At 47.8% G+C, this 20,947-nt stretch overlaps 1 protein-coding gene across 1 annotated transcript in view; it reads left to right on the top strand.

Annotated features, from left to right (window-relative positions):
• The window catches only part of STAG3 (stromal antigen 3), a 4,836,058-nt gene that overhangs the window by 752,528 nt on the left and 4,062,583 nt on the right, over positions 1-20,947 (top strand). Inside the window, exon 5 of the mRNA XM_044077272.1 lies at positions 3,955-4,051. Coding sequence (XP_043933207.1) covers positions 3,955-4,051 — 97 coding nt within the window. The remainder of the gene's footprint in view (positions 1-3,954; positions 4,052-20,947) is intronic.

Raw genomic sequence — 20,947 nt, forward strand, 5'->3', positions numbered from 1 at the left:
TCAAATACTTAAGAAATGTATTTAGCTATTTCTGCTAAGTATCAGAGTATCTTCAACTTAAAAAACATTTTGTGGTCTAAGTCAGTAGTGATGCATTAGACACTTTAAAATGGAAAGAAAAAATATTCCCATACTCTAGGCTTCATAAGATTTACTAATAGTTCATCAGTGTTTTGAAAAGCTTTTGTCTGCCCCTTGCTTAGTCATAAATGTTTTATTTTTTTTTTGCGTTTTGACCCATCTGTGCCAGGCTTATTTTTTTCTTCCTGCTGTTTTTACAACAAATCCTTTTAGTATTTTTTTTAACTACTGATTAGTGTGCAAGAGTCAGTGGTGTAAACACTGTACCACAAGCTGTCCTGAATTTTTTTGTGTTGTCGTATGATACCCTTTATCCATATGTGTGTGTACAAGGCTGACTTTTGCTGCTTTATTCACTGGTTAGCTACTCAAGTTTGCTACCTTAAATGTGGTGTATTACTGTCCCCCACATCCCACGTGAGTTATTCTTTTGTCTACGAATGCAAAATAAGAGAGGACAGGGATAATGGATAAATAATATGATCTGCAGTAGGGACTTCATTGGTCAGCAGCCTGTGGGTCTTGGATCCGATATCGGATCCGAGCCAGCAACTTGTAGCATAGCTATGGATCTGAGCTCCTAGCTCCTCCCCTCACCCATAATCCCCTGCCAACCTCCTATGACCTCAGATCTAGTTTGCCACGCTTGAATGTGTAGCTAGATTTTAGAGCTCCTAGCGTTTATCTACAGATAAGTGAATTTCTTCAATTTTTCTTGTCAACTTTGTATTTGTAATTTGTGTGAGTGGTTAGGTTCCTATTTAGTTTAATTTTTTTTTGGTTTTCACCCTCCCCTCGCTGGTCGTTAGTGCGTCTGTGTGTGTTTGGGGTCTGTGTGCTTGTGTAGTGTACTTTAGTTTTGGGTATGGCAGAGGCCCCAAAACCCATTTTTTCTAAATGCACCGAGTGTGGCCACAAGTTATCTCCGGCTGATGGCCACACTCTGTGTGTGCGCCTTGGGGTTGAACACCTCTCTTCAGGATGTACAATTTGTGCAGCGTTCTACCCCAGGGCACTGAAAGAGCTGAGGTCGAAGCTTGTTGTGGCGGGTCTTTTGCCTCCGGATTCGGCTTTGGCCTCCGCTGCTGCCGTGGCACCTCCTCAGCCTGTGGTGGTAGTCACTCCTGCCCCCCTTTCCCCGGCCGAGATTCAAACTCCCACTAAAGCGCCGGAGGACAGGGAGGCCAGGAGGGAGAAACGGAGGGAGAAGCACCACAAGCGGAGGGCCGAGGCCTCCGCTTCGACCCCCCCAGCTAAGCAGGCTTCTCCCTCCACGGCTTCCAGGTCTCCTCCTTGGCTCCAATCTCCTTGCTTCTCCCCGGGACCTAAGGAGGTGGTGACCCGATCTCCGTCGAGGTCATCGAGGCGGCACTCCAGGCCTGCCTCGGTGGCCTCTTCAAGATCTACATAAGGCTGTCAGATGCAGACTTGGACCGGATGATGTGAAGGTTCATCCAGGCCCAGCTGCAGATGGGAGTGCTCTTGCCTCCCCCCCCTTCAGGGGGGAGCTCGACCCCTTTCTTTGCTCTGATTGCTCCTTCTCTGACCTGCTTTCCGGGTTCCGAGCGTTCGGAGCCGGGCAGCGTCGGAGCCGGGGGTGGGTCGGCGCCGACAGTACTGGGTACTTCGGATCCGACCCTGCCCTCGAGTTTTTCGGTTCCATCGTCGGATCTGACCTCTGGGAGCTGTGGGCTGAGCTTCGGATCCGAGGGTTTCAGTGTGCCTTCGGCTCCGTCCAGGTCGGAGCACACTGGTCCCTCGGATCTGACGGTCTTGGCGCTGGTTCCGATCCCTTCATCGGATCCGAGTGGGAGTCAACTTTCAGAGCCCAGGGAGAGTGGCTCCCCCTCTGCCTTCGATGCAGTGGAGAGGGCTCTGTCGAGAGCATCCAGACCCCCGGCTCCACCCTGCACTCCCTCTCTGCTGGGCCAGGCTTCCATCAATCGGCCACAGGGACAGCCTGCTTCGATGTCCCAGGTTGTTTCATTGGAACAAGATATTGCTGGCGAGACTTCCTCGGACAGCCCCCCCCGAGGAAGTGCCTCGCAAGCACAAGTGTAAGAGGAGGCATGTGGACTCCCCCCGAGTCCTTAACAGAGGACACGGACTTGGATGAAGGGGAAAGGCTCCCCAAGGTCACCCCCGGAGGATGTCTCCTTTGGAGACATCATGGAAATGCTTAGGATCAGAGGTGGGTGGTCTGCCCCCAAGGCTTCCTCTGACAGGTCCGTGTTTCTGGAGGCATTAGAAGCAGGCCCGTCTACCTCTTGGCTGTCCCCTCCGGCCGACCCCCTGGTGGACCTTACCACCAGGGTGTGGAAGGAGCCGGACACTGTGGAGCCAGTCCCTAAACGCCTGGACAGGATACTGAGCCCCCCCGCAGACCGGTCCCACTGGAGCAAGGGTCCCCCGTAGATGCCATGTTGACGGCGGCAGCCACGAAGAGGGAACTAGCTCAGGAGAGCCCCTTGGTCCATCCACCGAGCAAGGAGTCCCGCTCGATTGATTGCCTTGGGAAGCGGGTTTTTAGTTCAGCGACCTTCTCGGTAAGGTTTCTGAACTATATGGCACATGCAGCGGGATCTTATCAAAGAATACGCTGCCCCCCCCCCCCCGAGTCCATGTCGGCGGAGGACAAGCAGTTGTACTCCACTCGAATGGCCACTCTAAGGTCCATCTCCAATACCTCTATGTGGCTTTTGTCCCACGCTACTGAGGGAGCCGCTAGAGTTAGCGGAGCGGGCCTAGTCATGAGCCGTCAGGCCTGGCTCCGGCATTGTGACTTCACGGAGCCCTTTATGGCGTCCTTTGCGAATGCCCCTTTTGATGGTTCTGCCTTGTTTGGCAAGACCGTTTGTGAAACACTGGTCCAGAGCGAGAAGGACGGGAAGATGTTGTCTGCCGTTGGAGTCCGCTTCTCTGCTCCCCAGAGGTCCTTCTCTAAGAACCAAAAGGGACAGAAGAAGGTGTGGTTCCGGAAATCGCAACATTCCCAACCTGCTCCGGACAACCAGTCCTTCCTTGGCAGAGGAGGACAGGGAGGATGCCGCCCTAGGGGCAGAGGGGCCCCGAGGAACTTTGGGTCCAGAGAATCCTTCTTGGAGAAAGCTTCCGGGAGGCCCACACCTGAGGGAGTACGTGCACGTACCACTCGCTCCATCTCTACTTCTGCTCTCTCTTAAATCTAGAGTGCCATTGGACGATATTTGTTCGGCAGCTACTTGGGCCTCATCTCATACTTTATTAACCACTACAAACTGGATGTAATTTCTAGAGGGAGAGCATCCTTTGGCTCTGCAGTGCTCCGGAACATCCTTCTATGATGGCTGCCCAAGATTTAGGTAGCTGGGGACTCTGTCCCACAGGTTGCTGACAAATGAAGTCCCTACTCCAGATTAAGAAGTTATGTGCTCACCGTAACGTTCCATCTGAGTAGGTGGCTTCATTTGTCTGCAACCATCCCCCCCCTCCCTGCCCCTGGCCTTCCGAACTTGGTCCTGTTATATTGTTCTAGCTATTATGCTTGTTGGAACACCTTTTCAGGTATCCATAGAGGGGCAAAGTTGATCTGAGGTCATAGGAGTTTGGCAGGGGATTATGGGTGAGGAGAGGAACTAGGAGCTCTGATCCATAGCTATGCTGCAAGTTGCCGGCTCGGATCCGATATCGGATCCAAGACCCACAGGTTGCAGACAAATGAAGCCACCTACTCAGATGGAACGTTATGGTGAGTACATAACTTATTATTCTTAGGGAAATATTTTGCTTTTATGTATATTGGGTTATTTGCTGATGACTGTTTTGTAATGTACCAATTAGCAATGTATGCTATCTTTAAATTTGTTTAAAATTTTTCCTTTTGAATTATTTTAGTGTGTGGTTGATGACTGGTTGGACAGCTATAAACAACAAAAGGAGACGGGACTCTTGGAACTTATCAATTTTTTCATCAGATCCTGCGGGTGCAAAGGTTTGAAGAGAATTTATTTGCATTTAACTTTATTCATTTGTTAACCATATAAGTGGACTTATCCAACATGCAACCTTTTCAGTCATGACCTGTCTCTACAAATGTAGTCATCATATTTAAGCAGTATGTTGAAATCATCAACAAAAGTCCAGCAGTTCTTTGTAGGATAGTGCATTAGTCAAGTCATATGTGAGATTGCAGAATTCCTAAGCGCTGTATTCTGGCTGTAGCTGGGCTGCAGGGCAAGCACAGACTGTCCTCTGTGTGAGGTGGCCCTTTTATATAGATGTTCATGTTCATATGTTGATCATTGTGGGTGTGTGTGTGGAATTCATTACACTGATTTGGTCCAGATATGGAAAAGGCTTTGCTTGGGAGAAAGGTTGGAGTAGAAAAAGAAGAAAGATTTCAGAAAGGAGGAGGAACAGATCCTGCAGTGGCTTAACTTTAGGGATTTCTTCTCCTGCACATCAGCTTTGTTTTTGTGTAAGTGGGTGCAAATACTTTCTGCCAGTGCATGCCATAGTCACTGCTGGTTTAGGACAGTGTCCCAGCCTTTGCACCTAACGATTCTTATATTCCGTTTCTCTTCATAGACTTTTATTTTTATTTTGTTTTTGTCTAGAAAAAGTTCCTGTGTTCAGTGCATAAAACAGGTAAATCATTGAGGTATTTCTGTGGCCATCCGACAACAAGCCAAGACCTGGCCAACTATGGGCATGATTTTTGTTGATTTGCAGAGAAGCATAATGTGAAGCATGACAAGTACATCAGCCTGATCCTCCAGAAGATGCTTGATGGATCAACTTCTGTCCCGCCTTTCAGCTCTACTAGCTGTGCTGAGAGCATAGCATGAGGGTCTGTGCCAGTGCATTGCATAAATGCTTCTAGGAGATGAAGGAAGCCGTGGTCAGACATCATCCACAATCTTCTGCTAGATGTAAGGTTTCCCTTGAGGTGGCTTTATAAACTGGTGCTTCAGCTTTGTTCTCACCTGCCAAGGGCTTAAATTTGTGACAGTTACCTGCTTTGGAAAATGTCTGTAGTCCTGAGAGATGCCCACCTTGGTAGCCACATTTGAGGAGGTTGCAAGTATTGACCAGCTTAAAATTGCAAGGAGAGCCTGCACCCAAGAATTGGTCTCTAGAGTTCCTTGACCACTCTGCATTTGAGATGATCTGATTGAATTTTTCAGGTCCATCAGGACTTGGTACAGAGGCGTGGTTGACTTTGGCCCTTTATTTCAGGTCGTTATTTTGACATGACCTACCTTGTATATGTGAACCCTTGGTGAACATGGCCTGATGTGAGCACTGGGCTAGATGCAAACCTCCTTTGTTCCCGCTGTGTCTGACTGCACACGCCACGTCCTGCTTTGGAGATACTGTGCTGTCAACATCTGGCATTTTCCCATATCACTTTAAAGTCACTGAATTCATTTATCCTGATAAGTTTTACTTGCTCAAATACAGCTATAAAAATATTTCTGCAGATCCTGCGGTGATACGTTTGGATGGAAACAAAGGAGCTGTGATAGTTCCTTAATAACAGTCGATGGTTAAGTATGGCAAGAAGTTGTACACTTATGTCACCTTTAACCCTTAGAGATTGATAGCCAAACCTGTATGTTAGTTTGTTTTTATTTTGAGCATTGTGTGCAAAATTTTGGCTACCCTTCCTAACTCGCTGAGTTCAAATGTGATCTTATGGACATGATCAACCTTTCCTCTCTGTTGGCTAAGCACACAGGTGAGGCTACAGTGCTGTCTCCAGGGCAGCTGCAAGTTTAACAGTTATAGGAAGGAATATTTTAATAAGACTACTTTGCTTTACTGAAGATGTGAAACCTCAGATGTTAAATTCCCCTCTGGATAAGACACTTTCAAAAAGTTAGAATAGAGAAGAAAACTCATGTAGTGACTAAAGCAGATATTTTTATCTCCAATTCCTGTTTTAAACAAACTTTCCTTCTAGTCCAAGCCCATTTTTTTCATAAACCCTTCAAATTTGGCCAGTCAAAATCTGGCAAAGGAGTTAAAAACGAAATGGCAATGTGACTCCTGAATGAAACCTAATGGATCCCAAGGAGATCCTTTCTCTCTACTCAGCCCCTCTGAGACAGGGTCTACAGTTGCTTTTAAGTTTGCTTGTGGTGCTGATTTTAACTGTCTTTGTTCAAGAAATTTGCGAACCGCAGCACGGGTGAGAAACACATCAACGTGTAAGAGATGATGACTCTTAAATGCCTTGAAACCATGAAATCTCTGAATTTTGGTCTCCAGCATCTTTTTTAGTGGTGACAAGACACCTCTGGGATGCTGTACATAAACAGAGAGGAACAGTCTGTTAACCTCCACCCCCCCCCCTTTTTTTTTTTGTATATTTTGGTTGGCCGTTATTGCTTGGGACACAGCAATAATTATTTTTTGGGGGGTAACTTAATTTCTTCAGAGCAGAACATACACTAGACAGACTGAGCAGAACCAGGGTAGACCCTCATGAGTGGATGTACCATTGGGAATTCCTCAAATCAGTTAACCTCCAGTTTGAACAGGCAACTGAACAGTTCTGATCTGAAGTAGGAACTTCATTTGTCAGCAACCTTTGGGATACGGATCCGATCTCGGATCCGAGCCGGCAACTTTTACCACAGCATAGATCCGAGCTCCTAGCTCCTCCCTTTACCCATAATCCCCTGCCAACCCTAACTGACCTCAGATCTAGTTTGCCGCGCTTCAAGCCAACAAGCTGGATTTTGAGCTCCTGGCATTTGGAAGGTTTTTTGTGAAAAAATAGCTAAGAAATTTTGTATTTTCTTGTGTGATTGAGTTTGTGTAGGTTCCCTCTTAAATATCTATTTTTGTTAAATTTTTTCCTCCCTACCCTCGCTGTTTCGTAGTGTGTGTTTGTGGTGTGTTAGGGGCCTAGTGAGTGTGGTTTACGTTCGATATGTCGGAGGCCCCTAAAGCCATCTTTTCAAAATGTACCGAGTGTGGCCATAATCTCTCACCGGCAGCTGGCCACACCCGGTGCATTAGGTGCCTTGGTTGAACATCTTTCTTCGGGATGCACAATTTGTGCACCGTTCAACCCCAGGGCACTTAAGGACCGGAGATAGAAGCTGATTCTGGCGGGCCTTTTGCCCCCGGACTCTGCTCCGACCTCCGGTTCTTCGGTGGCCGCTACCCAGTCCTCGGTAGCGACCACCCCTGCCTCCCTTCCTCCGGACGTGACTCAACCTCCCATTTTGGCTCTAGAGGGTAGGGAGGCCGGAAAAAACAAAAGGAAGGAGAAGCACCATAAGCGGCGGGCCGAGGACTCTTCCTCGGCCCCGCACGCCAAGCGGGCTTCTCCATCCAGGGTTTCTGGATCGCCTCCTCCTCAGCTCCGGTCCCCTTGTTTTTCACCGGGCCATGGGGAGGAGGCAACCCGGTCCCCGTCGAGGTCATCGAGGCGTCACTCTAGGTTTGCCTCGGTGGCCTCTTCGAGGTCTGCATTTAGTATGTCAGATGCAGACATGGACCGGATGATGAGGAGGTTCATCCAGGCCCAGCTGCAGATGGGAGTGCTCTTGCCCACCCCCCCCCCCTCCGGGGGGGGGGGCTCGACCCCTTTTTTGCCCCAATCGCTCTTTCTCCGTCCTGCTTCCTGGGTTCGGAGCACTCTGAGCCGAGCCGCGTCTGATCTGGGGGGTGTGTCGGAGCCGGCAGTACTAGTTCGGCTCCAACTGGTCCCTTGAGTTTGTCGGATTCGACCTCTCGGAGCCGTGGACGGAGCTTCGAATCTGAGGGACTTTGTGTGACTTTGGCTCCGTCCCGGTTGGAGCACACGGGTCCTTCGGATCCAAGGGTCTCAGCCCCGGATCCAGTCCCCGCTTCAGATCCGAGTGGGCGCCGACTCTCTGAGCCGATTGAGAGTAGCTCCCCCTCTGCTTTCGCGGTGGTGGAAAGGGCACTGTTGAGTGTATCCGGACCCCGGTCCTGGCTTCGGCTCCTCCCTGCACTCCCTCTCAGCTTATCTGGGCTCCCATCACTTGGCCTTTGGGGCAGCCTGCTTCGACGTCTCTGGGTGTTCCTGTGGAACGTGATATTGCTGGTGAGTCTTCCTCGGACAGCCCCCCCGAAGAGGTCCCTCACAAAGCGAAGTGTAAGAGGAGGCACATGGACTCCCCTGAGTCCCTTACCGAAGATACGGACTTAGATGAAGGGGAAGGCTCCCCAATTTTACCCCCCGAGGATGTCTCCTTTGGAGACATCATGGAGATGCTCAGGATTAGGGGGGGGGTGGTCTGCCCCCAAGGCTTCCTCCGATGAGTCCATATTCCTAGAAGCCACCAGGGCTTGGAAGGAGCTGGACACTGTGGAGCCTATCCCCAAGCGCACGGACAGGATCCTGAGTCCCCCTGCTGAGAGAACCCACTGGAGCAGAGGTCTCCCCGTAGATGCCATGTTGGTGGCGGCGGCCACCAAGAGAGAGCTGGCTCAGGAGAGCTCTGCGGTCCACCCTTCGAGTAAGGACTCTCGAGCGATGGACCGCCTGGGGAAGCAGGTCTTTAGTTCAGCAACCTTCTCCATGAGAGCGCTGAACTATATGGCACACGTCATCCGGATGCAGCGGGATCTAATAAAAGAATACGCTACATCCCCCCCAGAGTCCATGTCGGAAGGAGACAAGCATCTGTACTCCTCCCGAATGTCTACTCTACGCTCAGTTTCTAATACCTCTATGCGGCTCTTGTCACACGCCACTGAAGGAGCCACTAGAGCCGGCAGAGCCGGCCTGGTAATCAGGCGTCAGGCCTGGCTCTGACACTGACTTCTCGGAACCCTTTAAGGCGTCATTCGCGAATGCCCCCTTTGATGGTTCTGCACTTTTTGGCAAAACCATTCGCGACACCTTAGTCCAGAGTGAGAAAGACGGGAAGACGTTGTCTGCCGTCGGAGTCCGCTTCTCTGCTCCCCAGAGGTCCTTTTCTAAGAACCTAAAGGGTCAGAAGATGATGTGGTTCCAAAAATCGCATCAGTCCCAGTCTGCTCCGGACAACCAGTCCTCTCGTGGCAGAGGAGGACAGGGAGGACGCTGCCCAAGTGGCAGACGGGGTCCCAGAAACTTTGGGTCCAGAGAACCCTTCTCTGAGAAGCCCACGCAGAACCCCTGAGGGGTTGCCCGGCTGCTTCACTCTGGAGGCAGTCGGGGGGGCGTCTTTCGAAGCACCTAGCAATGTGGGAGTCCATAACAGATCCCTGGGTGCTTCGCATCATATCCAGAGGTTACCAAATTCCCTTTATTGTAACCCCCAAAATCAGAAGCCTCCCCGACGTACCACCCAATCAGAGGGAGGCAGCTGCTACAGAAATTCAGCAGCTTTTACAAAAAAGAGCCATCCAACCCGTCCACCCAGATCAGTTCGGATCGGGGTTTTACTCCAGGTTCTTTCTGGTGCCAAAAAAGACTGGGGACTTGAGACCCATTCTCGATCTCTCTCTCTCTCTCCCCCTCTCTCCTGAACTTGGCAGTACCCAAAGAAAAGTTCCAAATGGTCACCTTACAATCTGTTCTCCCCCTATTACGGGAGAACGATTGGATGTGCTCGATAGACCTCAAGGATGCGTACTACCACATTCTAGTGGACAGACGCTCCAGGAGGTTCCTCTGCTTTCGGCTGGGAGCCAGTCATTTCCAGTTCAGGGCCCTTCCCTTCGGTCTCACCTCAGCCCCCAGGGTGTTCACCAAAGTCTTGGCGGTCATAGCGGCCCACCTGAGGCTTTAGGGAATTCAGGTCTTTCTGTACCTGGATGACTGGCTCCTCATCGCCCCAGCAAGGCATCTGCTCTGTTTAGGCAGGGATTACTTCCTCGACCTTGCTCCACGTCTAGGGTTAACTATCAACATGACCAAATCTTCTCTAGTCCCCTCACAGGTGATAGATTTTATAGGGGCCAGATTGGATTCCAGGATAATGCTTGCCTTCTTAACTCCCGATCGGCTTCAGAACCTGAGGTTGCATGTCAAGGCCATTCTCATTCTTTCTGCTCCACCTGCGGAATTGATCCTGAGGGCTCTAGGGTCCATGGAGGCAGGTATTCCTCTACTACCCCTAGCCCGCCTAAATAGGAGGGTACTGCAATTGACCCTCCAAGTACAATGGTCCCTGTCTCATCCTATTCCCCTAAGCAGGGCTTGCAGAACGTCGCTCATGTGGTGGCTCCGGTCCGCGAGTCTCCACATGGGACGACCATTTTTGATGCCTTCCACCGTCGCCACAGTGACCACGGACGCCTCTCGCCTGTGGTGGGGGGTGGGGCACTATTCAGGCAGAACGGTCCAAGGTACGTGGAACGACAGAGACCTCCTTGCATATCAATGTCCTAGAGATGAGGGTGGTGCTTTTGACGTTGCAGGCACTTCACAGCCTTCTACCGATTGGGACAATTGCAGTACAGACGGACAACATGTCAGTTGTCTGGTACATCAACAAACAGGGGGGAACCAGGTCTTATCCCCTTTGTCGCGAGGCCATGAGAGTGTGGGAATGGGCGATTTCCACCAACCGCTTTCTTATTGCAACGCAAATTCCGGGACGGTCCAACATCCTAGCAGACCGGCTCAGTCGTTCGATCCTGACTCCGTACAAATGGTCTCTCAATCCCCTAGTAGCGAAACAAATATTTGCCCTATGGGGGCAACCCTGTTGCGATCTTTTTGTCTCTCCTTCAAATACCAAATGCAACAGTTACTTCACTCTAATTCCCCCTCAAGGGGAGTCCCCGAGAGACTCTCTAGTACATGCTTGGCCTCCCGGTCTCCTTTACGCTTACCTTCCGTTGCCCATGATGCTGAAACTCCTACAGAAAGACAGTTGGCTGGGGAGCAAAATAATCCTCATTGCCCCATTCTGGCCTCGTCAAACATGGATCCCGTACCTGTGGTCTTGCCTAATTCATCCACCATGGATTCTGGATCCACTCACGGATCTCATTACCCACCCTCTTGGTCTCCAGGCCCCCAACCTGGTCAACCTCAAGCTGACTGCTTGGTTGCTCCAGTTTTACTCCTGATTAGGACTCCCGGAATCTCCTCACCAGTCAAAGCCATCCTAGTAGCAGCACATAAACCTTCCACCAGAAGAGTCTACCGAAGCAAGTGGAAACTCTTTTCAATCTGGGCGGAGCACCATCACTTGGATCCTTTCACAGCGCCTCTCACGGCGGTTTTGGAGTTCTTAACTACCCTTTTTCATCAAGGGGCTAGCTGCTCTACAGTCAAGGTACAACTGGCAGCGATTTCGCATTATCATGTAGGGCATGAATCAGGCCCTCTGACTGCTAAGCTTTGTAAAGCTTTCCTCAAGGGTGCTTTCCTTCTCAGACCTCCAGTCAGCGAGGTAGTACCCCCATGGGATTTGTCTTTGGTTCTCCAAGCCTTGACTAGCCCCCCTTTCGAGCCGGCGGCCACGGTTGATCTTAAATATCTCTCTTGGAAAACGGCCTTCTTAGTGGCCATTACGTCAGCTAAAAGGGTTTCTGAACTTCAGGCTCTGTGTTAAGCCGCTTTATTTATCCTTCCATACAGATAGTTTACCTCAGGATCAATCTGTCCTTTCTGCCTAAGGTGTCTTCAGAAGCTAATATTAATCAATCCATTAATCTTCCCGTGTTCTTTCCCCATTACCAGAACAAAGGAGAATATAAACTGCATTCCTTGGATGTGCACAGACAATTACGTTTTTATACTCATCGAACTGCTGGTCATAGGCAATCTGACCAGTTGTTTGTTTCCTTTGCCAAAACAAGTTTAGGCAAGTCAATCTCTAAAGTTACACCATCACGGTGGATAGCTAATTGTATCCTCTTAGCATACCAGAGTTTGGGAAGGCCTGCACCTCAAGGGGTTCGAGCTCCTTCTACTAGGGCCGTCGCTGCTTCGGCAGCTTTTAAATTTCGGGTTCCCTTAGATATTTGTTCCGCAGCCACTTGGGCCTCATGTCATACCTTTATCAGCCATTACAAACTGGATGTTGTCTCCAGAGGTAGGGCGTCCTTTGGCTCTGCAGTGCTCCGGAATGTTCTTCCATAAAGGCCACCCAGGATTCAGATAGCTGGGGACTCTGTCCCAAAGGTTGCTGACAAATTAAGTTCCTACTTCAGATTTAGAAGTTATGTACTCACCATAACGTTCCATCTGAGTAGGTATCTTCATTTGTCTGCAACCATCCCCCCCTCCTTCCCCCTGACCTTTAGGATCCGTCTTGGATTAGCCCCTTCCGGGGCACCTTTACATTGCTTATATTGGGCAAACTTGATCTGAGGTCAGTTAGGGTTGGCAGGGGATTATGGGTAAAGGGAGGAGCTAGAAGCTCGGATCTATGCTGTGGTAAAAGTTGCTGGCTCGGATCCGAGATCGGATCCGTATCCCAATGGTTGCAGACAAATGAAGATACCTACTCAGATGGAACGTTATGGTGAGTATATAACTTCTAATTTCAGCACATCTTGTAAAGTGACCTGGAAGGAAGATAACCTTTTCAGTTCACTGGATATGGATGCATCTTTATGGTTCCCCTCCCTTTCCCCTCATCCTCTCATTTTGAAAGTCCTTCAAAAGATTAGGAATTATTTACCAAAGATTTACTGGTGGCTGCCTTTTGGCTTTTGACGCCCAGGCAGCACTATATGTCCTTACATATCACTGTTGCAGTATTACTTACATAAGGCGATCTCCTGCCAAGGATAACCCAGTGTCTGGCCAGTGTACCAAAGCCTTTAGAATTTATAGACTTCACATGTATGCTGCCTGTGCAAAGTGTAAGGCATAAAGGTGATGTACGGAAGTGCATACCTCAGAATTTCTTTGACGCCAGCCCAGATGCCATCTTTGAACGTCTGTCTGAACACACTACTACTGTGCTGGCTAGCAAGTCATTTTTCAGATAAGTGCCCCTTTGGGGTTTTTTCTTTCTTTCTCTTTTATTTTTGTTGTGAGTTTACATGTCATTCACAAAGGGAAAATGTCAGTGTGGGAGGCAGATTCCCCATAAAAATCACCGTGAACAGTATCTCTTTCATGTGGATGCTTCTCAAGACCATACAGTGTGCTATCTGCCAAGTGTTTGACCCCCAAAACCTTATGTAGTCATCTCTTCTCATCTATTTACCTAGAAAATCAACATCTGAAGTTGTTGGCACAGGGTGCTATGGCGGAGTTCTCCCATCTCGAGGGTCAGATGCCTGCCAAGAAAAAGGCCAAAAAACTCTCGAATGATTTGCCTGCTGTTCAGCCTCGCCCCATAATGTCTCTGTCAAAGTTGGTGAAAGCCTGTAGGATCATCTGGTTGTTGCTTTGGATTCCTCTGCCACAACCCTGTCGGGGGCCTGCATGGTTCCGACTACTCGTACGTCTGCTCCATTCAAGTTGTTTCCCCTACCCAGGAGGGGAAGGTTTTTATTCTAGGTTCCGAGAAAGGGAACCTTTGCTGATTTATATCTGAGGGACTGAGAGGGATTCCACAGACTTTAGTTCTGTAGGAGAGTCGTCCTGTTTTGGTAGAGTGTTGGCAGGGGTCCAACCCTACTAGAGTTTTTCGTGCAGACATCCCTCAAAGGAAAAAAAAAAAAAACAAAAAAAAAGATATTGAAGGTCCCCAACTTGAATGGCAGGATTTTCCTCAGTGGGGGGTGGGGGTGGGGGGGTTAGTGCTTTAATGGCTTTAAAGCCTTTTCAAGAAGTCTCTCTGCCTGCTTGCTTCTTCTTGGCCATCTACTCCTCTTAAGAGACCTAGGGAGCAAGAGTACTGTGAGGATCTGGATTTAGGGGAAGAGTCCCTTGGCATACTGTTCTCTGATCTTTTTCTCCTTTGGACTATGGGTCTGAGTTTATAGGATTCTATTAGCCCAGATTCTCCTTTAGAAGACTTTTTTGGCTACACTGTTTCACATGCGATGGAATATTTCAAGTGGGATTGCTCTCAGGTTTGTGATATTTAGAAGAGGTATTATGAACTCTCTCGATGGAGTGTCCTAAACCCTCTGCTGTTCCTCCAGTTCTGGATGCAGTCTTTCATACCTTTTCAGCAGCCTCTGTTGGCCCTGATTTTCAGTCTCCAGCCCCCAAGAAACCTGACTGATTTTACAAGGTGCCTGATCATTGCAAATTTCTGTAGTGTCTGTCTTTTCTGAGAAACCTTTTAAGCTTTCGCCTTATACTAAACTGCTTCTATCAAAGACAGTAGAACCATGGAACGTCTGGGCAAAAAGTTTTATACTGCTGCCAAACTGGCTTTTGGGGCTATTAACTACTAGACTCTTATTATTAGGTATGTTTTAGCCCTTCTTTTTCAAGCTTCTCAGGTAATTTCTGACCTTCCTGATTCCGAAGGGAAGGTTTTGTCCATTTCTTTGCTGGGTTCTACCTCTAAAATGCTCAGCACTCCATTAAACGTAGTTATGATGCAGGCGATGCTTCTAGGGCTGCTGCTTTTGGTTCTGTTTTGAGCAGTTACTCTTAGTTTAGTCTTCAGCCTTTACATGATGACATTAAGGCTAAATTGTTGGATGCTTCTCTTGGTAATAAATACCTATGCTGCTGCTGAACTTTTCAGGTCCCTACAGGACCAGGGCAAGACCTTGCAGGAATTGAAACTTATTTTTGTTTCTCCTATCCCTAAATTTCAGAAGAATTATCCCTGCAAATGTACTTTTTTTCGCAGACTGTCTTGCCCTTCACCCAGAAGTAAAAAGGTTTCTAGGCGTGTACCTCCCGCTAATTTGAGTAGAAAAGGTTTTTACTCCTGGAAGGCAATTGTGCCAAGACATCAGAGAAATTAAAGATCTCATATTTTTTATCCATGTGTCACTGGCTTTGTTGTTTGGTTTACTTTTACCACTTGGGATCTGTTTGTGGTTGGTGTACCTCCAGCTAAGTCTGTCCAAACTCCTACTTCTCAGAATACTCCTTTTCTGGACAAACCAGGTTCCATTCACAGTTTACTTCTCCTTTCCCTATGTCAGGTTTCCTTGTTGCATCATCTTTCACTGTTCCTCCCCAGCTGGTTAAGGATCACACAGGATTCCTGGGTTTTGTCTCTCATCCGCAAGGGATATTTCATGGTGTGGAAATCCCTTCTTTTTCTGGGCATCCCACAACTACCTCAGGAACAAATTCCTTTCTTTCCAGAAGTGTTTCAGTGTGTTCTGGCCCAGGGCACCATTCAAGTTTTGCCCCCTACCCAGGAAGGAAAGGGTTTTTATTCCAGGTTCCCTGGAAGGAAGGCACCTGGAGGTCTGTTGTGGACCTCTTTCAGCTCAACACCTTTTTAAAGGTCCCCTCCTTTCATATGTTGCCCCTTCAAATTTTGTTCCCTCTCCTTCAGGGTTTTTTATTTTTTGTATCTCTGGAACTCAAGGATGCTTACCTCCACATCCATATCCATTCCACTTTCAGGAGGTTTTTGCATTTTTCTGCTTCTTGCTTTTCCAGTTTTCTGCCTTGCCTTTTGGCCGCTCCACTGCCCCAAGGGTATTCACCAAATACTTTGTTCCTGTCATGGCCTTTTGCAGGATGAAAGGAGTTCAGATCTTTCCTTATCTAGACAGTCTGCTCATTCAGGCTTTGCTCCCTGAGGTTCTGATTCAGGACATCCAGTTTACTGTTTGCCTGTTAAAACTTGGGGTTTACCATAAACTTCAAAAATCAGTACTGGTTCCTTCTTAGGATCATGTTTTACTCCGTTGCAGGATCCAGACCATTCCCATGCTGGCATCCCTGCCTCTCCCTAAGGCTCTCTCTCTGATTGTCTTTTTTCAATCTCTTCTTTCTCTGGCTTCAGTCACAGCCAGGGATTTATTCAGGGTTGTAGGATTTATGGCTTCCACCATTCCTGTGCTGCCTCTTGCCAGGCTCCATTTGAGAGAACTTCAGTAGTACCAAAATGAAGAGGCACTCTGAAAGGAACAGACACTGTAAAAGGTTTCTCTACACCCACCTGGTAGCCAGTCATCAATTCAGAGTACTCCATTTTGGTCTCACCACAGCCCCCAAATGTATGGCAGTAGCTTGCAGCTTACTTGAGACTGCATGGATTCAGTGTGTTCCCTTATCTAGATGACTGGCTTCTGACAGCATCAACAAGGCATTTAATAATACAAACCGGGGATTATCCACTACGTTTAGCTCCCACTTTTGGTATCACAGTCAACGTGCAAAAATCTCAACTGCAGTCTATACAAATGATGGACTTCATAGGAGGACGTCTGGACACAGTCAGATGTTCTTCGTTCCACATTGCTGCAGTCCTTACTATTGGGTAGTCCGCTGTCCAGTTGGCCCGAATACCAGAGTATATGGCTGACGTCGGTCAGGGCGCATTAGACTGACGTCAGTACGTCAGGGTACTAATGCGCATGACCGACGTCATATCCTCAGTCTTTTTTGCCGCATGGTCCGATGCAGAAGCAGTTTTGCGAGTGCAGGTTGGCGTTCTGAAATATTTCCGAAGCCGGAGTTTCAGCCCGAATCAGAGTTGGCTAAGTACCCGTTGGGGAACATTTTGTTTTTCTTGCCTCAGTATTTAACCGGATGTCAGAAAAGTGAATAACTGTATTTCTTGTGGGAAACAGATACCTCATAGGGATTACCATACCTTGTGTATACCTTGTTTAGGGCCTGAGCATGACGTTGTTGGATGCCGCTCTTGTGCTAGGTTTAACAAACGCACTATTAAGAGACGGTTAGACTGTGCCAGGTTAGTGTTTGGTAAGCGTTGCAATTATAAAATGCCGTCGGATGCTCCGACGCCCGCTTCCAAGAAGCGCAAGGACAAAACAGCGAAGCCTAGGGTTGATGAACCGGCAGTCCCGGACGTCGGTTCTTTAGAAGGCTCAGTGGAGCCAGAGGTTTTGCCAGGAGTTTCTTTGGAGTCTCAGGCAGAGACTTTACTGTTACAGGATGTGCCTTCTCAGGAGGTAGGCCAGGCTGAGGGGGCTTCTCAGGTAACTGTTCTTCCCTCTCTTCCCAAGGTAGTTAGAGCCTCTCCTTCTGTTGCCAAAACTTCTTTGAGAGGTAGGCCAAGTTCAGCTTCAGTGGGGGCTTCTCCTAGCATTTCAGGTTCTGTGCCTAAGAAACATATGCTTAGAATGGCAGAAGATTTGATTACTATGATTAGAGGTTCTATGCCCCCTCCTGATAAGAGGCCTAGAGTGGAACCGGAGTTTGTTAGTTTTGAACAGTGTTCAGAGGCTTCTGAGTCTTCTGCGGAAGATTTGCAGGAGTATCCTCCTTATTCTGATTCTGATGTGGATGATTCCACTCCTACAGCTTCTCCTCCTGAGGATTTCTCATTTTCAGAGACTCTGCATTCCATGAGGGAGCACTTTAAATGGGAAGGCCAGGATTACTCTGATTCCAGGAAAAGGCTTAGGGAATTCTTGTTTTTGCCCCAGCATAGGCCCTTAGCTATACCTCCTGTGTTGAATGTGGTGGAAGATGTTTTTGCAGAGGCTTCCCTGAACCCTGATTCTTTGCCTCCTGCTCCTGTTAAACCTGATAGGTACTATAGGGTGCCTGAAGCTCATAAGTATCTTTTTAAGAGTCCTAGGGCAGACCCGGAAACTGTTTCTCAGGGACCTAAAGGTGTTAAGGCCTCTGTGGTTAAAAACCCTGCTCCCACTGATAGAGGCAAGGGCTTTGGATAGATGGGGAAAGAAAGTGTATACTTCTTCCACTTTAGCCATGAGGGCGTTGAATTGTCAGTTTCACATGCTTAAATGTCAAAATTATCTCCTTTCACAACTGAAATCTAAAGTGGATGCTTTGGCGGAAGGTATTGAGTGTAAAGAGTTGCTGGATTTAGTTCATGTGTCTGAACAAGTGGGTAAGCATTCTTTGCAATGTGGTTTTGATGCTGTACAGGCCTCCTCGAGGGTGGCTGCCACTAGTTCTGTTCTTCGCAGGCATGCCTGGTTGAGGGATCAGAATTTAGCTGAGCATGTTAAGACAAGGATTTTGGATGCTCCTTTACAGTCTGATGTGTTGTTTGGTTCGCCTGTGGAAGCAGTTTTAAAGAAAATGGAGGACAAAGCTAAGTCTATGCAAACTGTTAAAGATTTTTGCAGGTGCAGCCACCGAAGTTTAGTAGAAATTGGCCTACTAAGGGATGGACATATCCTGCTTATGATTCCCAGTCTAGGGGTAGGTCTAGACGTGGTAGGGGCAGAGCTCAAGGTTCTTTTAGGCCTAGAACAGGGAGTTCACCTGCTCAGACTTCTGGTGAGGGCAGGGGTCAGTCCTTTCGTAAACAGACCCAATGACCTGCCTTTTCAGCTGCCAGTAGATTCTCGTCTGGCAGCTCCTTTAGGAGGAAGACTGTCTCTTTTCAAAGGAAATTGGGATTTAATTACTCAGGACAGATGGGTGTTGGATATCATTCACCACGGTTACAGGTTTTATTTCCATACATTGCCCCCTTTCAAAGGCATGCCAGATGTTCCTCCTCCACAAAGGAAAGAGGCTCACAAGCAAATTTCTCTGTTACTCCAAATAGGGGCCATTCAGCCAGTCCCTGTATCAGAAAGGGGCCTAGGATTTTATTCTCGCCTGTTCCTAGTACCAAAGAAGGGGAACATGTGGAGACCAATTTTGGATTTATCTATCCTCAACACTTATCTGGACATTCCCAAGTTCAAGATGTTGACGTTACAACAGCTTTTACCTCTGCTGGGCAAAGATCACTGGATGGTAACTTTAGATCTCAAGGAAGCTTACCTTCATGTGCCTATAAGACTAAGTTGCAGGAAGTATCTGCGTTTCGAGCTGGAAATTCTCATTATCAGTTCTCTGCATTGCCCTTTGGCTTATCTACTGCCCAGAGTATTCACAAAGGTTCTGGCTCCAGTGATAGCTTACTTCAGGCTACAAGGAATTCAAATCTATCCTTACTTGGACGACTGCCTGATTCTGGCTCAAGAAAAGGAAGACCTTCTACAGCATCTGGAATATGTTATAGCAGTGCTAAGATGCCTAGGGTATTCTGTGAACGAAATAAAGTCCAGTCTAGTACCCTCTCAAGACATGTGCTTTCTGGGTGTGAGACTGAATACAGCAGCCCAGATGGCCTTTTTAACCCCGGACAAACAGAGTCTATCCCTTTACTTCCATCAACTATCTCATCAGTCCGTGCTGACTGCAAGGACAGTCCTTCAAGCATTAGGGTTCATGGCATCTTGTATTCTGGTGCTTCCCAATGCCAAACTGCATATGAGGAAGCTACAATGGTATCTCAAAATGTATGGACACAGCACTGCCAGGATTTGGACACTGTCATTCAAATAATACCTTGCCTTCAAAAAGAATTTTTGTGGTGGGCTCAGGAATGTCACCTAAACAAGGGACTCTCTGTGACCCGGCCAGAGGCGAGTCAGATTTTAACGACAGATGCCTCGGACATTGCTTGGGGAGCTCATCTAAATGGAAAGTGGATACAAGACAAGTGGCCTGCCAGACTACAGCATCTACATATCAACATGAAGGAGATGTTAGCAGTCCAGTTTGCATTAATGGCTTTCAAGGAATTACTTCTTCCAGGGCAGGTGTTGATTCTAACAGACAACACAACTGTCATGTGGTACATCAACAAGCAAGGGGGAACACATTCTTATCCTCTATGCAGGCAAGCAATGATTTTATGGGAGACTGCGCTAAGCTTGCAACTAACTCTTCAGGCAAGGTTTCTGCCGCGAGCACAGAACTCCTTAGCAGATGTGTTAAGCAGACAAATCATGGATCCCCACGAGTGGAAACTGGATCTTCATGTATTTCAGAAATTGACAGTGTCATGGGGAACTCCAGACATAGATCTGTTCGCTTCTCCACTAAACCACCAGCTGCCAAAGTTTTGCACAAAGGGGTTTCATCACACAGCTTGGAAAGTGGATGCTCTGTCTTTCAGTTGGAAAAACCTTCATGTGTATGCCTTTCCACCTCTGCCTCTTCTTCCAAAGGTGCTATTAAAAGTCAGACAAGACAAGCCAAGGATGATTTTGATAGCTCCAGATTGGCCTCTGCAACACTGGTACCCACTACTAAGGAGTCTGGTAAGGAAGCCTCCATGGCCTTTACCTTTGATTCCTCATCTGTTATCTCAGAAGGATGGTCAAATGCTCAATGTCAAGCTTCACTCTCTTCATCTAACAGCCTGGCATATTCTGTGTTGAAACACAGCAGGTCTCAACTTCTTCAACAAGTTTTAAATGTGATTATGGAAGCTAGAAGACCTAGTACAAGGAAAGTGTACGCAGAAAAATGGAAGAGATTTTTATTTTGGAGTGCAGCAAACAATTTGGAGATTTCTGAGCCTAATTTGAGTGTGGCTCTTCAATATCTTACTGAGTTATTGGACAAAGGTTTGTCCTTCTCTTCCATTAAGATTCATGCTGCAGCGATTTCAGCTCACTATGATTGTGACCCACCATTGTTTTCGCATCCTTTGTTCAAGCAGTTTCTTAGAGGGCAAAGAATATAAGACCCCACGTAGAGCTCCTACTCCTGCTTGGGATCTCAATTTTGTGTTGGAAAAACTTACTCTACAACCTTTTGAGCCTGCGGCTACTGCTGAATTGAAATACTTGTCATGGAAGACTGCTTTTCTGTTGGCTATTACTTCTGCAAGAAGGGTGTCTGAGTTGCAGGCCCTTATGGCAGTAGAGCCCTTTTGATTTTCCATAAGGATAGGGTATCATTACGTACTAATCCTTCCTTTATGCCTAAGGTGGTTTCTAGTGTGGCTTTAAACCAAACTATTCATTTGCCTACTTTTATGCAGACCCCCAAAATAAAGGGGAAAAGATTTTGCACACTTTAGATGTACACAGGCAATTGCGTTATTATTTAAGCAGGACTAAGGAT

Source organism: Protopterus annectens, chromosome 7.part0, assembly GCF_019279795.1.
Source record: "Protopterus annectens isolate FY-2018-M chromosome 7.part0, PAN1.0, whole genome shotgun sequence".
Classification (NCBI taxonomy): Eukaryota; Metazoa; Chordata; order Ceratodontiformes; family Protopteridae; genus Protopterus; species Protopterus annectens.